General features: G+C 36.5%; 1 protein-coding gene across 1 annotated transcript in view; it reads right to left on the bottom strand.

Annotated features, from left to right (window-relative positions):
• The window catches only part of LOC113231496 (dorsal root ganglia homeobox protein), a 149959-nt gene extending 133948 nt beyond the window's left edge, over positions 1 to 16011 (bottom strand). Inside the window, exons 1-2 of the mRNA XM_026465822.1 lie at positions 15889 to 16011; positions 15788 to 15844 (exon numbers count right to left, since the gene is read on the bottom strand). Of these exons, the coding sequence (XP_026321607.1) occupies positions 15788 to 15844; positions 15889 to 16011 (180 nt within the window). The remainder of the gene's footprint in view (positions 1 to 15787; positions 15845 to 15888) is intronic.
• Positions 16012 to 16246: the final 235 nt, after the last annotated feature.

Raw genomic sequence — 16246 nt, 5'->3', positions numbered from 1 at the left:
TGACGAATTTGTCACCGCTTTTGAGACATGCCGAATTTTTTAGAAAGCCATCAATACCTAGAAAATGACTGTATTGCCTATATATCATACGTTACAAATTCTTCATTAAACAAATAATTATTCCAAATTAGTAATAAATATATATTATTTCCGAATATCTGCAATAAAATTTACTCTTCAAACAGATACAGAAACTCAATTAAATTTAACCAATTGATACGAATTCCATCGACGTCAATTCGCGTTAAGCAAACTCGAATTAATTTAAGTGTAAAGCGATGTGATATGCGAACCGAAATTCGACGAAATTATAATTGAATTTGCTTACACGAATTTTATGCACGATTTGGGTACTTTGATACAATAATAAATTAATACTGTCAATTAATTATGTTATACATTGATAGTGTCAGTTATGTTTGACGATCTCGGTGGCTCACCCGTGGGCGCTGGATGAGGAGGTCCCGAGTTCGATTCCCGTCAGGACCAAATTGGCTAACTCACACCAAATGACATGATGTCAAACTAGGGATTTCGCTGTACTGTAGTGAGTGCCAGATCAACGGAATTCACTTTAGAACACTACCCTGAACACCTGAGTCAGAACCAATTTAGAAAAATTCATTTCCTAAGTTGGTCTTACCGAGAATCGAACCCTTGACCTCCACATTCAACGCCCACAGTGCAAACCATTAGACCACCGAGGCCATCAAGGAAACTAGAGAAACAGTTGCTTCTGAAACGAGAGGTTTACGGTTCGAATCGTCGAAGGAAGTATGAATATGAATTAGGTACTTTAATTTTGCATTGCGTTTACAGAAAATACTGAATTCGTGACCCTTTTGTTACCGTGGCTGGCACCACACAAAGTATTTTTGTTTATGTTTATGAAATCTGTGGTTTAATTTAGTTTTTGTTTTGTTTATGATTTCGTTTTGTAATTATTTATTTGTGTCGTAAGTGTGAATTTTTTTGAGTGTGTTGTTATTTTTTCTTTTATTTATTTTGCTTCTTTTTTTTGTGTGCCGTCATTTGTAGTAGTCAAACAATTTGATTTTTCTTTCTTTCTTAGTTTCTAAGTTACTTACCTATGCGAAAGTTTAGTAACAAATGATCGTGTCATTGTTAGTAGCAATACCTTTACTTTTTTTTCTGTTATGTTTCTTTTTTGTTGTGTGGTGTCATTTCTGGTAGTCCACTAAATGTATTTTCTTTCTTTCTTAATTTCTAAGATACTTATTTTTGTGAATCATCACATCATTTACAGCCTGACTTCACCCACTGCTACGTATAGGCCTCCAAGTTTTTGTGCCTCTCCCCACGGTCCCGCGCTAATCTCATCCAGGTTCTCCCCGCAATTCTTACGATGTCGTCTGCCCATCTCGCGGTTGGACGCCTGACGTTCCTGTATCTAGTCCTTGGAAGCCACAAACTCATAGCCTTACTCCATCTGTCATCTTGTCTTTAGTGTCAGGTGCCCAGCCCATTTTAGTTTCGTGATGCGATTCCCCACGTCCTTCACCTTTGTTCAACTTCGAATTTGGACGTTGGGAACACGGTCTATAAAACTTAATACCGCCCTGTACAACTTTCATCCTATACACAGCCTCCTGCGTGAGTGTCATGTCAAGTCATGGTCCACAGAACACATTGATTATACAGGCGGGTCTTCAGACTTTGTGGAATTTTGGCTGACTTCAGAATGTCGTTCAATTTGCCAAACGCAGCCCACCCAAGCTGAATCCTTTTGATTAATATTTGTGAATATTTACCAGCAATACTCTCGCTAGTGGTGATGTATGGACCACCTTACTCCATACATGGATTGTAGTTGTAGTACGCTGAGAAAGATTTGCAGAGAAAATGGTAAAAGTATATTGTACGTAAAATACAGATACTATGGTGGCAAATCTTTATTTGATGTCGTGTATTGGTGGACAGTTGGTAACGTACTACGTAAAATAAAGTGTGAATCACGTATTTAAGTGCGGCACGTGGCTAAAGTAGATCGACGCATGCGCTAAGTTATACCGAAGGATGTATGAGACTTGTGTTGTTTGCTTCTTGCTCGTTCTTCTCAGGGAGGTCAGCGTAGTAGCAGTAGCTTCAAAATGACATTTTCAAGTGTAAAAATTTTACCTATGGAATAAATGATTATTTCACTTTGACTTTGACTTTGATACCACATATATATTTACAACAAACGAAGCGAATCAAGAAAATAAATTTTCTATAATGCGTTCATACGATAAATATCACAGATTGTGAGCGAAATAACACTAGTTAGTAGGTAACTAAGCTATTGAGTTATAAAACAGTGAGTAGAAAGCCAAAAATACTTGAACAAGAATAGCAACATCAGGAAGAGGTGTCATAGCAATAAATACAAATTGAATTAGAAGTGTGTTGTAGCCGCATCGATCGGACCATGAGACCTGGTTACGCAAATTATGACTGATGGCCAACTAGGGCTGGCAGTTATAATAAAAAACATATACATTTTTTTATGCTGTGGTAGCGAAAATGATTTGATAGGGTTGTTGATGCAGGTTTTTTACACATCAACGGACGCGCATGCGTATGTTGATTCAACATCATCATTTTACTGCTTATGTTTTTATAGCGGATTTTTTTACTTTAACATCAGCAATTGTGATAAATCTCTATTGGATCTGCGTGAAAAAGCTTTTTTAATCATTTTGATTTTTCGACGACATTTTCTCAGAGGTAAGAAGACGGCTGAGCTGCTTTTTAGGCTTGCAGTCTGTTTCTGGATGTTTGTAAATTACTGTCACGATTCATATATTCGCATTGAATATCAGCATCTGATAGATGAAACCTCCACGTCGAAGAAGGTTCCGCAACCAGCCTACCTGCATGGTGGACTATGGCCTAAGCCCTCGCCTATATTTTTTTTATTGATCCTAAACCCTGATTGCCGCCTGGGCTTTTACGGAATGACGGTCAAGGGAAAGCAGAAGAAATAAGTTCAACGAAGCTCTGGGTCGATGGCATGGTTAGAGTGGCTGGAAAAACCCAGATCAGCAGCTTGATTTTGATTGCCTCTCCCGATCGGAAACTTTTGACATTTCAAACCGGAACAATAGTAATTAATTCACAATTGGAAAGATATAGTAGAAATCAGGTTCATCCTCTCGCTCCGAAACCCATCTGATTTCGAGACTCAGATGGGCTACCTGATCGGATCGATTTAAATTTGAATTAAAATCAGCCTCCAGAAACGCACAGCGCCGGAAAGTCTTTTTTTATAACACCAAGAGTCGTGCGCCTGATGGTAAGCTACAACCTATCTATTACAGTTGCAGTGAAGAAGATTGCAAAGATCTGAAGGGCACTTCCACTGCGCCCGTCACCCTGAGACATAAGTTGATAAGTCCCATGCGCCTGTAATTTCATCAGCACCCTTACCCTTCAAAACTGTAACGCTGTAGTGCTCACATTACTGTTTGACCGCAGAAATAGTGGCAATACTTCCCTTGGTATACTCTTTCACAATAAGTTCTACTGTTACTAAACATAATGTAATTTCTCCAGCACCCTTCAGTTTGACAGGAACGAGATCTACAGCCAGCAGTGGGCTGAAATGAATTTAAAAAAGACTAAACTCTTAGGTCAACAAGCGGAATGTAATGGAAGCGAAGTCAAGGTCAAAGCCACATAATCATTTATTCCAGTATGTACTATTTTACACTTGATGACGTAATTTTTTATGCTACCTACTGCTCAGTCACTGGATTGCTCTATTCAAATAAACCTAAATGCTATGGAATACACTTTGAATCATATTTATGTATGTGGAATCTAGACTCATGTCGTCTTTCCATACCATACATACACTATCCAAAATGTAGGCTTCAATTTTTTTGTAATATGATTTTTCAATTAAAACATTTTTAATGTAAATTTTAAACTTAGGAATAATAATAAAAATGATAATTATGAAATATGCTCCGGAATCTTATTCTAAAAACGTATACAGTTACACTAAAAGTATCCCCCATAAAAGAATAGTTTACCTTACTTTAGTTTATTTTTTAATAGAATACTGGTATTAATCATCTGGAATTCATTCAAATTCAAGCAAAGAGTATATTTTTTTCAATCACCGCAACGTCGCGCTCCGATTGATCCATTAACATTTAATTGAAACTGTTCAATTGATCTCCATTACACTTTATAAAACCCCGATACAGGCTAGCTGGTTGTTATTAAATATTATTGATTGTTTGGACCGCCATTTGAATGGCATGAATCGTAAAATAATTTGTTTCAATTGAATTGAAACCAATTTACGGTTTTAAATGCGATTGTGTTTTGTTTATTTGTTTAGTTCTCGCTCCTACCGCTGATCCATTGATCTTCATTTAGTTTTCGGTTTTTAAATTCAAAATTAGATTCTTTATTTTATAAAAGGAAATAAAAGCAGATCCTCAGCAAACAAAATAAAAGAATTACACTTTTGAAGGTCAGTATTAAATTTGTAATACTTTGTAAGGGCTGTAATATGCTATTGACCCTTACTTTCTAGATGTTGTTGTTAATGTTTGTTTGTAGAAAGGAAATGTTTTGTTGATTAGAATACTTGTGTTCGTCTTGAGACTTTATTTCATACTAACTTATAGCTAACGTATGTTAAATATTATACGGGTAAAAATAACTTAAAATGCAAAGCGTGCTCGTACATACTTAATAATAATATAACCAAAGTAATGAAATTAGTTCCGAAGCATTACCCAGAACACCTAAACCAGAAACAAATTAGATAACTTATTTCACAAATTGGTTGTACCTGGACCTCTTCATCTAGCGCCCATCATACTAATCGGTGGGCCAACGAGGTCGTCATCCAAACTTAGTGCCATGTTTTAAATAGCATTTGTCTAGGCATCCATATTAATCAATTCTATTCTGTAAGGGTGTAATCTAGGTATCACCAACTGATTTTTATTATTTTTTAAACTTACCTTGTCACCCTAGGTTGCCTGGAAGAAATTGCTATCTACCAATAATATATATTAGCACATCTGGCCTGAACAGTACATGTAGAGTCAATATGTGAAAAATATTATATATATACCCCAGGAGTTTCTGAGTTTTCGCGATTGTTATAGGAAAAGAAACTATTTTTCGGATTTAAATCGCGTATATTTGTTTTTCAAACAAACCAACGTTTCGGGCCATTTACAGGTCCCATAGTCACGGCTGACTGAAATGGTAAATTCATAGCAAATAATAATGCAAACGACACTGTTTTTCACTGTAGTTACAAAAGTTATTAATTAAATACCTTATTTTAAAATTTTCCTCATTCAATTTCAAGAACATCCAAATTTACGCTACATATGCATTAAGATGTGACTTGTTTATTTTCGACTACATACACGCGTAATAATATCATTATTAAGTTCCAACAGACGAGTCGCAAAACACAGTTCTCTATTCAATTAATGCCCAATTTGATCCATTAGCCGTCCAGATGGGACGACCGGACTTGGTACGTCACTACTTGCAAGTACGTACAATCACATGCAATATATATATGTATACACTACATTCAAGAAACATTTTTTTACCCGTGGTATAATTCAGTCACTCAAAAGTGCTTTGATCACATCATATACATGCAAATAATAGATAATAAACGGTGACATCGTTCAAACACAAATTAAAAGAGCACTTCCTGTCGAACGCGCTAGGTAGTTATCGGTAACATATACATAAACTAGTAATTTGTTTAGATTATTTTATTATATATTATATATATACTGCTTATTTATCTATGTATTTATGTATATACAATTCATGTAGGTATGTATGTCTGTCATACATATATATACTCCCGGACACAAAATTCGAGCTACCTCGCATTTTTGTATTAAAAATACAAAAATAGTGTTATCATCGAGCTCAAAGTTTTCCTCCGGTTTTGCAAATCCAAATTTCCAACAAGGACTTATGAAAACGACGTTTACTATACTAGTTCCAAAATTGCGTAATAATTTTTAATCAATTAAACATTGTTTAAGCTTAAAATGCGAGGTGGCTCGAATTAAGGGTCCGGGAATGTATATTATAGTCACTTATATTTTTATTCACCTTTAAATTTTAATTTTATTTTACAATAATTAGTTCCGCAGACTTCATTTTACACCACGGCTAGGGTGCGCTGGAAGAGATCTCTTCTAGAAATAAGCCACTTTTGTATATGTCCTTTGTAACTTGTGTTTCATGCGTCTTTTCTTTGTGCAGTAAAGAATCAATACTAACTATATGAAATAAATTACGTATAATGTGTTTAAAATTTTATAATTCTCCTATTTCAACATAAAATATTATCGAATTTAGTTAGTAGAATCTTGAAACCTCTCTTTTTTAACTGACTTCAAAAAAGGAGGAGGTTCTCTATTCGACTGAATGGCTTTTTTGTATGTATGTTACGCGATAACTCCGGTATTTGTGAACCAATTTTCATGATTCTTTTTTTGTTGGAAAGAGCCAACCTATTTTTATTAACTCCTGTGTCAAGTCCCGTATAGTGGTGAACTAGGGGATGAATCCGGTTTTGCGTACTTTCCGGTACCCGATTTCAATAAAACTTGGTAATTATATGTAGTTCCACGTACTTTGGAGGTCGGTTTTTTAGTACTCTGTACTGAGATTATTATAATATCAAGTGACAGGACGAATAAGTCGTGCGCCTGGTGATAAGCGACATGTGTCCATAACTGTTGCGGCGTCATTCAGAACTTTAAATCTGATCTGATCTTCACCGCTTCTCATACAAGTGAGTATCATGCATTTTTTTTATGTATTATTTCTTTTTTTTTATTTCAGGCCACATGACCCATATAATGTATACCTTAAAGACTAACATACATACAATATAATAAAACACTATTTCTAACTAATCTACTCGAGTTGCATTGCTTGTCGGCGACGTGTGGCGCAATCTGGTATCGGGTAACCCGCCGCGGAACCACCGATATAAGACACCCTTCGGACAAAATTCTTCCTTCATGAAGATCGACAGATCGGTCCTCTCACCACAAACGAATTGAAATTCACATTGTGGCGGGACTCCAACTGCTCGATCCTCAGGGTGTATGTATTTGGCTTTATGTCTGATATACTCCTTCTTCTTTCTTCTTCTTTAAATCGCAAAGATCTAAGGGGCGCCGTGGCAGTACCCCTCAGTTCTTCACCGCTTCTCATACATGTGAGTATTATGCATTTTAGATTTTATTTTTATGATAGCAAGTGACTGGACGTACAAGCTGTGCGCTTGGTGGCGTGCTACACGCCTGTCCATAACAATTGATGTGCTACTCAGAGCGTCATGTGTATGTAATTTCACCAGCACCCTTACCCTTCAAAACTGTAACAGAATAATGCTACATTTGCATTGCGGTAGAAATAGGTAAAGTGGCAGTTACTTCCCTAGACAAATTCTTTCATAAGGAATTCTACTGTTCCCGTGACATGTAAATGCAGTGGAAGCCTACATTCACAATTCTTGAACTGAAATTTGAAAACCCTAAACTTATGAGCCAGACGACCGGAAGATGGCCTAATCCCTCGCCTTGATAAGGATCTGTAAATGATTAATAAAGTAAATAAGACTCTAACATCAGTAACACTATATCCCGTAGTTATATACTACACAATATATCTGGTGATGAATCGGTTAACTAGCATAGCAACAACTCAATTTGCGACTACTTCGCTATTCACAAAAGCCAGTCGAATAATGCTCCCCGTAGTTCCGTGCTTGCATATAATTTGTTTGTAGGGTCACCAAAATAGTCTAGTATACAAAAATTTTCAGACGTCGCCTGATATTACAGACTCCGTAACTAGTACTAGAAGAGAAGGATTTTGTAGCAGTAGAGCTCCTTGTGAAAGAGTTCGTCACAGAAAGTACTGCCACTTTACCAGTTTCTACCGTCAAGCAGATGTAGCATCATTGCGGATGCTGGTTAAATTTATATTACAGCTTCGCTAACATGGAACTTGAAACTCAAATGACTAACGACTTTGTAACCGAACTGTTATCTACAACGGTCAGTTTCTTAACGTTGAGCGACATCTAACCGCCAAAAACCCTTCAATACGTACGTGTACATAGGTCATTATTAAGTTAGGATTCGACCGATTTGCCATTAGGGATTATTTTTTGTTTTTTAATATAATGTGATGAGACGAACAATTCGTGCGCCTGATATCCATAACAGTGGCAGCGCTATTCAGAGCTTTAAATTAGTAAGATCTGAGGGGCACGGGCATTTTCACTGCGGTCGTCACCCTGAGACATAAGTTGACAAGCCCCTGTAATATCACCAGCACCCTTGCCATTCAGAACTAGAACGCAATAATGATACGTCTGCTTGGTGGCAGAAAAAGGTAAGATGGCAGTACTTCGCTGGACAAACTCTTTCACAAGGGACTCTACTGCAACTAAATCTTTGTCTCTCAGTACTAATCACGGAGCCAATAATATCAGGTAAGGTATGAAAAGAACAATGGCGAAATCCCAAATAAATTTCTGTCATACTCGATATCAAGCATGTTTACCTTAAAGAACTTTGTAGGTATTGTTTAGCAATGCCATAAATAAATAAATATATTTTCGTAAATGTCTTTTACGTGACAACCCTATATCCAGTTGATCGTCGCAAGTTTAGTTAGATCCGGTTAGTAGTGAAATTGCGAAAGGCTTTCAGTAAACTTAAACTAGATTTGACTAATGTGTAGATAGGTAAGTTCAATTTATAGTTGCCGACTAACCAGACGTATATCCTTAATGCAAATTTAATAATTACTCGGAAAATTTTTAACTGTTTATAGTACTTTGTCCGACGCGATAAATTTATAGAGCGAGTGTGAATGAATTTAAGCAGTAGTAGAAGTCTTTGTGAAAGAATTCATGCAGAGAAGTACTGCCGCCTTACCTATTCTGCCGCTAAGCAGTAATGTTAGCATTACTGCGTTCCGGTTTTGAAAGGTAAAGGCTGGTGAAATTACAGGCACATGGTACTTGTCAACTTATGTCTTATAGTGACGGACGCAGTGGCAGTGTCCATCAGATTTTTGCGATTTAAAGCTCTGAGTGGCAGTGCAACTGTTATAGACAGGCGTGTAGCTTACCATCAGGTGCATGACTTGGGTTTGTCCCGTCATTTGATATTATAAAAAAAAGAATGGAAATATAGACCTCGAAATAAATGTTTCGATCAGAATGGAGACGTTAAAAACGTCAGGTTACAAGTACCAAGAATTAACAGGTATATGTGAAGAGACTGTTGAGAGAGAAAAGGGCAAAAAGTCAAGTGGAATTAAAGATGGTGTGTATGTATGGTATGTCTTTTATAGATAAACTCAACAAAATTGTCTAGGTATCAAGCATGTTTTTGCCAATTACCGAAAATCAGGTTTTATAATTATTTTTTTAACACCATTGGTTTTTTGTTAAATTACATAATGTAATAACAAAATAGATGATAATTTAATAAATTTATCTAACTTTTATAGGCTAATCATTATTGTAATAAAATACCTTCATCCCTAGACACTTTTGATGTGTGTACATGTTAAGGAAACTGATCAACAACCAGACGGTCCACCTGTTAAAAAGCGGATCCCATTTTTAGACAAAAATAGATACATGATATATGTACGTATACACTATTCATGGAACTTTCCATACTAGTACTACCCGTCACGTTTTCGTCATCCACCAAGGAAGTAGAGCCAATTCACACATCTGTGATGACTGGCATACTAAGATCACGCAGGCGTCACGGATGAATAGCTCGTGTGCTTGGTAGTAGTCGACACGCCTATCCATGACAGTTGCCATTCAGAGCTTTATGTCACGTGCCCATCACGCTAAGACATAAGTTGACAAGTTGCATATGCTTGCCATTTCAGGCGGCCTAGGCAGTGGTGTTGCAAATATCCAGTGGCGACCACCTTCTTTCAAGTGGCGCGTCTGATCCGTTGCCTCTTACTTTACATTAAAAAAATACGATATCTACAAAGAACGTAACATGGAAAACTGTTTTGCAGGCTGTGAGATAATGATTATCCGTTATAACACATGACTTATTTAGTCACTGTGGTACGGTTATACCAATTGGAATTTAAAAGCAGATATTTGGTAGTATTGGAAAATTACTATAGCCATAATTAAGGCTTAAGAATAGGTACATGACAAAAAGAGTAAGGTAGGGTAAACTAGTGCAGTTTAAAGCAAACAACTATTATGGAAAAAGATGTAGACGTTATTTAGTTCAAAAATATATAACGACATTAATTAGCTAAGAAATGACACCAAATTAAGTAAATCATTTTAGTGCATATTGCACTAAAATAATGGTTACCTACCTCTTAAAGTAATTTTTATATTTTATTTAGTAAGTATAATTAATACTTTGTAATATTATGTATAGTAAAGTAGGTATAATTAAGTAAGAGTACACATGTCGCCAACAAACTGCACAGCAGTTAGGCGACTTATAGTAAATAAGTTACCTGCCCTATTTTTATTTTTAAAAATAAGTTCTAAAACGTTACCTTAGTAGTCAGTACTAAGCGGATAAATGTTTTTGTTTTAATTGTTTATTGCACAAAGAAAAGATCTCTTCCAACCAACCCTAGCTGTGGTGTAAAATGAAAACTACGAGAGTAATTATTGCACAATAAAATTTAAATTTAAATGTGAATAAGAAATAAAAGTGATGATAATATATACACATGTTAGAGATATACACATGTTAGAGATATACACACCTACATGAACTTTATATACATAAACACATACATAAATACATACATAAGCAGAATACATATTGTTCTAATGATTGTAAGACAAGGCAATATTCCTACGCTAGTCATTAGTTATTAGAATATGGAGTTGAAGTAATGTACCATTTGTTATCTCGAGTAATGGGGTATAACATAAACCATTTCTCTTCTCATCCAGTTCTTAGGTTTTCGCGATTGTTACGCATAAGTATTGTACTATTTTCCGGGTTTAAATTGCGTATATTTGTTTTTTCAAACAAACCGACATTTACAGGTTTACCAGTAAAGGGCCTGAAACCGACCCGAAACCGACATTTACAAGTTTACCTGTAAAGAGCCCGAAACGTCCGTTTGTTTGAAAAAACAAATATACGCGATTTAAATCCGAAAATATGGTTTCATTTCCTACATTTCTCTTCACGCTAAATGTCGTAAATGTCGTATAACGTACTTACGTTATACGAAATTTAGCGCTTGAGCTACTTAGCTCATACGACTTTTCGTAGCTTGCAAAAGCGTTTTTCGAAACATTTTCCACTAATAGTATAAGCTTTCTTTTTTAACCGAATTCAAAAAAGGTGGAGGTTCTCAATTCGTCAGCGTGTCTTTTTTTGTATATATGTTACGCGATAACTCATTTGTGAACCGATTTTGATGATCCTTTTTTTGTTGAAAAAAGGAAACCTCAGAAATTGTCCGTTTTATATTCATTTGAAGAAAACATTCCACCTCCAGGGGTGGTAAACTTAGTTATGAATGACTTTTGAGGTCGGTTTTTTTAGGACTCTGTACTGAAATTATATAATGATATAACACAAATAGATGCAAAATCGAGTATAACTTATTGATGAAATGTTTTTTTTAGAATATCAAGTGACGAGACGAACACAAGTCGTGCGCCTGATGGTGGGCTACACGATTGTCAATAACAGTTGCAGTGCCACTCAGAGCTTTAAATCACAAAAATCTGAAGGGCACTGCCACTGCGCCTCCCCTGGGACATAAGTTGATAAGTCCCATGTGCCTATAATTTCACTAGCACCTTTACGCTTCAAAACCGCGGCTGAAAGAGGTAAGGTGGCAGTACCACCCTAAACGAACTCTTTCACATAGAGCGCTACTGCTACTAAACTAAACATGTGATTTACACCAGCTCAAAATACGATGACCCAAAAAGAAAATACGTTGCCGTAAAAAAAAATAATGTCAGTTATCACAGTTTCACGGGTGCGCAACGAAATAATAAGATGATTAAATGACGTTCTCGCCACGCAGCGGGTTTGTAAAAAAATATGAACTCCCGCTTGATCACAATCTAGACTCCTAAATTAAATGAAGACAACAATAGAGCGAGCTTAAGCAGGAGATGCCAATATATTATATCCTTGAAGATGTCCGGGCTACGAGGTAAAACAGGTGTAGGGCGCGTATTTCATTCGTTAAATTGTGTAACTACGAGTATGTACGTTGTGTAACTATGTGCGCGCGGTATTTTGCTGGCAAACTGAGATGGCCTGAGCTCGTAAATATCTTAAATACGCTCTCCGAAATGCATGTACTGTGAAAAATGCGTCTGTAGACAGTTTAGGCCTGTCTTCAAGTTGTGTAGTATAACTTCTAGACCAGCGCTTTGTCACTAATGGCAGTTCTGCAGTTCACGCACAGTATTCAGAATTTAATTTTTTCAAGTACTGACATTAACAGCTAATAGGTACTAACACCGCCATTTTGGGGTTAAATAATAATTTGTCACAAGTAATATTCAGTTTAATGAAGTTGTGAGTAACTACAGCAGTATGTTAAATGAAACATCGCTTATAATATCAATTGCGCAGGCGCCTGTTCGATTGCATATCAATGCGATAGTTATTTAGTGTAATTGAGCTTATTGGGCTTATTGGACGATGCTTATTGCCACTTATTACTGGTTATTACGTTACAATATTGAGTGCACTGTGACGTCTTTACATTAAATCAGTCTTCATTTGCAAATCCCGGGAATTCCTACTCGGGATTCCTCTTCTATCGGAGGTTGAACAATATCGTAACAATGACTGCTTGGACCGTGTGTCGAACAATCATCAATTCCAGAGGATGCCTCGTAGAGAGGCGAAACTTGTGTAGGCTATATTTGTGGTGGTGGTGAATGTGGTTGCGCTAGTGTTATTTATTTTATTAATTTTATGCGGAGGGAAGCTGGGAAAATTAGTAGCAGTAGAACTCCTTGTGAAAGAGTTCGTCCAGGGAAATAATACCACCTTATCTATTTCTGCCGCCAAGTAGTAAGGTGAGCATTACAGCGATCCGATTTTGAAGAGTAAGGGTGCTGGTAAAATCACAGGCACATGGGATGGGTGGATGGTGACGGGCGTAGTGGAAGTGCCCCTCAGATCTTTGTGATTTAAAGCTGAAAGTGGCACTGCAATTATTAATCAAAAAAAGCTATTTTGCACGATTTTGACTCCACTGAGTTCACGGATTCTATTAATCAATCCTGACATTAGAGGCTGTCGCTCTAAAGGGCAAGGTGGTACTGTAACCTAACCATTCCCATTCAAATTATTTAACCAGGAGTGCCATCTTCTACCAACACTTTGTTTTCCAGTAATTTTGCTCTGGATGATAAGTTGAAGTTATTTATAATTATTATTCCTCACAATAAGGCCGAACTACGACATCTTCCTGAGCTCAATGGTGTTCATAATCACCTTAAATATAATATTAGACATAACTGGTTGATGACTTTACCATCTCGTCAGTCGTGACCGTGAGACCTGTAAAGGGCCCGAAGCGCTGGACGGAGACGTCAGACGATTCGTAACGTTGTAATTAAGAGTGGTTTCTGCTACAAATCTCTTACGTAACTTGCATGATCTCTGAACGTCACAGGCGGAAAGTAGTAAGAGATAGGCAGAAGTAAGCAGTTGTGTTAACAAAAAAGTACAGATTCCTGTTAAAAGTATATGTGTTAAATAAATTGCGCACAGATAGCATTAGGTGCTAATCCGTGGCAGACCGCTAGTGACGCGAGTTGTCAACTGAAGTCATTCTTTTATACGCATCGACAATTAAAAAGCATATCGATACGTAAAAGAAAATTATAAACAGTAAATAAACCGGAACGTGAATGTCTCTTTGCCTATTATTCACCATTCTACCTATTTCTTCCATAAATCAACTCTGCTTTATTACGCATAGAAGGGTAGGGACAACAAGCGTACATGAGGAAATTTAAGATCTCATGTGTCACGGCCGGCACCTTATTTTCTATATTAACGATTCTCGCTAAGAATCGCAAGTGAACAAGGCATAGTATAGGTAAATCTATCTGCTTCTTATTACTTGGTAAATTTATTTCTACTTATTTTTATTTATTTCCTTAACAATAGTAATTGTGTTGGAACAAGATATAAATAAAAAACTTAATCGAGTAACTAATGAAAATGAAATAATAATAATAATAATAATGAATAAATACAATGTCAAATTATAGATGACCTTATCATGTTCATTGACATCCATTTCAATGAGCTTTATTTAGTTTTTATTTTGTTTTAGATTTTGAATGGACTTATACCTACATTATTATGACATTACTTTTGTTCTAAATTATTTATATTTTTAAACTTTAAATAGATTTTTTTATTAATCTTTAATTATTACGTTTATATTAATACATAAACTAATATATAATTGATAAAATGTTAGTAGTTTTTACATGTAAATTTATTTTTCTAATTTAATGAACAAGAGCTGCGCTCACAATTTGCGATGCCCTGCAGGGTTCTACATATATGTACTATAATACAAATTATAAAATCTTGATTTACCATGTAGCTTGCAAATAAATATGAATATGAATATGAGCTGTACGGGGAATATCGTTTTAAGTACTTGTATAAAGATGTATTACTGGTTAATGTGAAAGTATGTATCTATGTGTAACTCCTATTTAAGTATTTTTTTTTAGTTTAACCCCATGATGTCTGTTATGAGGACCTTCTTATTCTTTAGTTTTAAAATCAACTGCCAATTTAATCACCATTATTATTTATCATGTGATGTTATTCTATTATACTAATATGACTTCTGTTCCTTTAAATGACTAAAAACGATAACCTTCATCAGTAAAATACCATAAAACACAATTGCCGAAAATATTCAAAGAAATAAAATTTGCTACAATAGCTATGCATTGTAAACTAAATCTAATAGTGAGTAGTAACTGCCAATATCCTAGCTTTATTCCTTAGCCGGACACCCACGGGAACATATAGGGTGGCTCTGTTTGCAACCGGAATATAAAACACGAGTTCCCGATATTCACTCATTACCATCTCGTCATATTGAATATCATCTCGGATTTAGCCAATTTGAATAAAAGTAAGAAAGAAATTGAAAATAATATAATAATAACTTACCTATGGAATTTGTACGGAAGAGTTAAAATAAATTGTATAAGAATAATTCTGTGTTCTACGTTCAAAATCAATTTTAACAAAATTCACAACCCTGAAAACGAATAAACTTTAGAATATGGTTTTGCGCGTGCTACGGGACTGCTACGGCAATGCTACAGCTACGCGCCACGCGTCGCTACGAGAAACTATGGTTTTTGTACAATCTTTCAGAAAAACTTTCTCCACGCATACTCTCGTCTTACTTGTTCTTGTATCAGGGGAGCATTTATTTTTATAAGATACCTGTTTAAATTGCAAGGCTGAAGTTCAACTTGATAAGACACCGCGTACAAAAAAAATAGTTCCTAGGTCAGTGTAGAATGGGTTGAATAATTTAATGCATTGATTTCCATATTATAGTCACTAGTTCAACCATATTAGTTTATTAATAATTTTTATATTACCCTACTTTAATCACGATTAAAATTCACAAAAAGAACACATAAACTCGGTGAAAAGTTTACAAAACTAATTAAACTCCATTATTCAAATATAAAAATTACCTTATTAGCGTCTGAAAATATTTTGTCGCGTTGACGGCGGGAAGTTTCCCGCCGAATCTAGTTCCGAGAGAGTGCGTCGCGTCAACTCGCGCACATCGCACTCGCGGTTTAGCGGCCGGCGCGCGACTGGCACGTTCGCGGCTCTGCGCGGCGACGGCGGCCGCGCGGGTAAACGCTCCGAAACCGCCCTCGGCAAACAAAACCCCACCCGCCGTAAAGAGCATTTTAGCACGCGCGCCTCCCCCTCCCGCGTCCTGATTTAATAGCGAGCGCGGGCACTGATTCACTTAGCCGAACGCAACTACCGACTCCTTCTCTCTCCCTCCCGCACAGACACTAATCCACTCCGTACCGTCTTTTCCACTCGCACACGCTCGCCGCGCGCGCGCCTGAAAGAGACGGCGTCGCACCCGCGGACACTTCTTTCCTCCAACTCGATTTGCATGCGAGCGGGGGTCG

This window comes from Hyposmocoma kahamanoa, unplaced genomic scaffold (assembly GCF_003589595.1).
Source record: "Hyposmocoma kahamanoa isolate Upper Pololo Valley unplaced genomic scaffold, ASM358959v1 65, whole genome shotgun sequence".
Classification (NCBI taxonomy): Eukaryota; Metazoa; Arthropoda; class Insecta; order Lepidoptera; family Cosmopterigidae; genus Hyposmocoma; species Hyposmocoma kahamanoa.
Note: the sequence above shows the minus strand (reverse complement) of the source record. Positions and strands in the feature narration are given on the sequence as shown.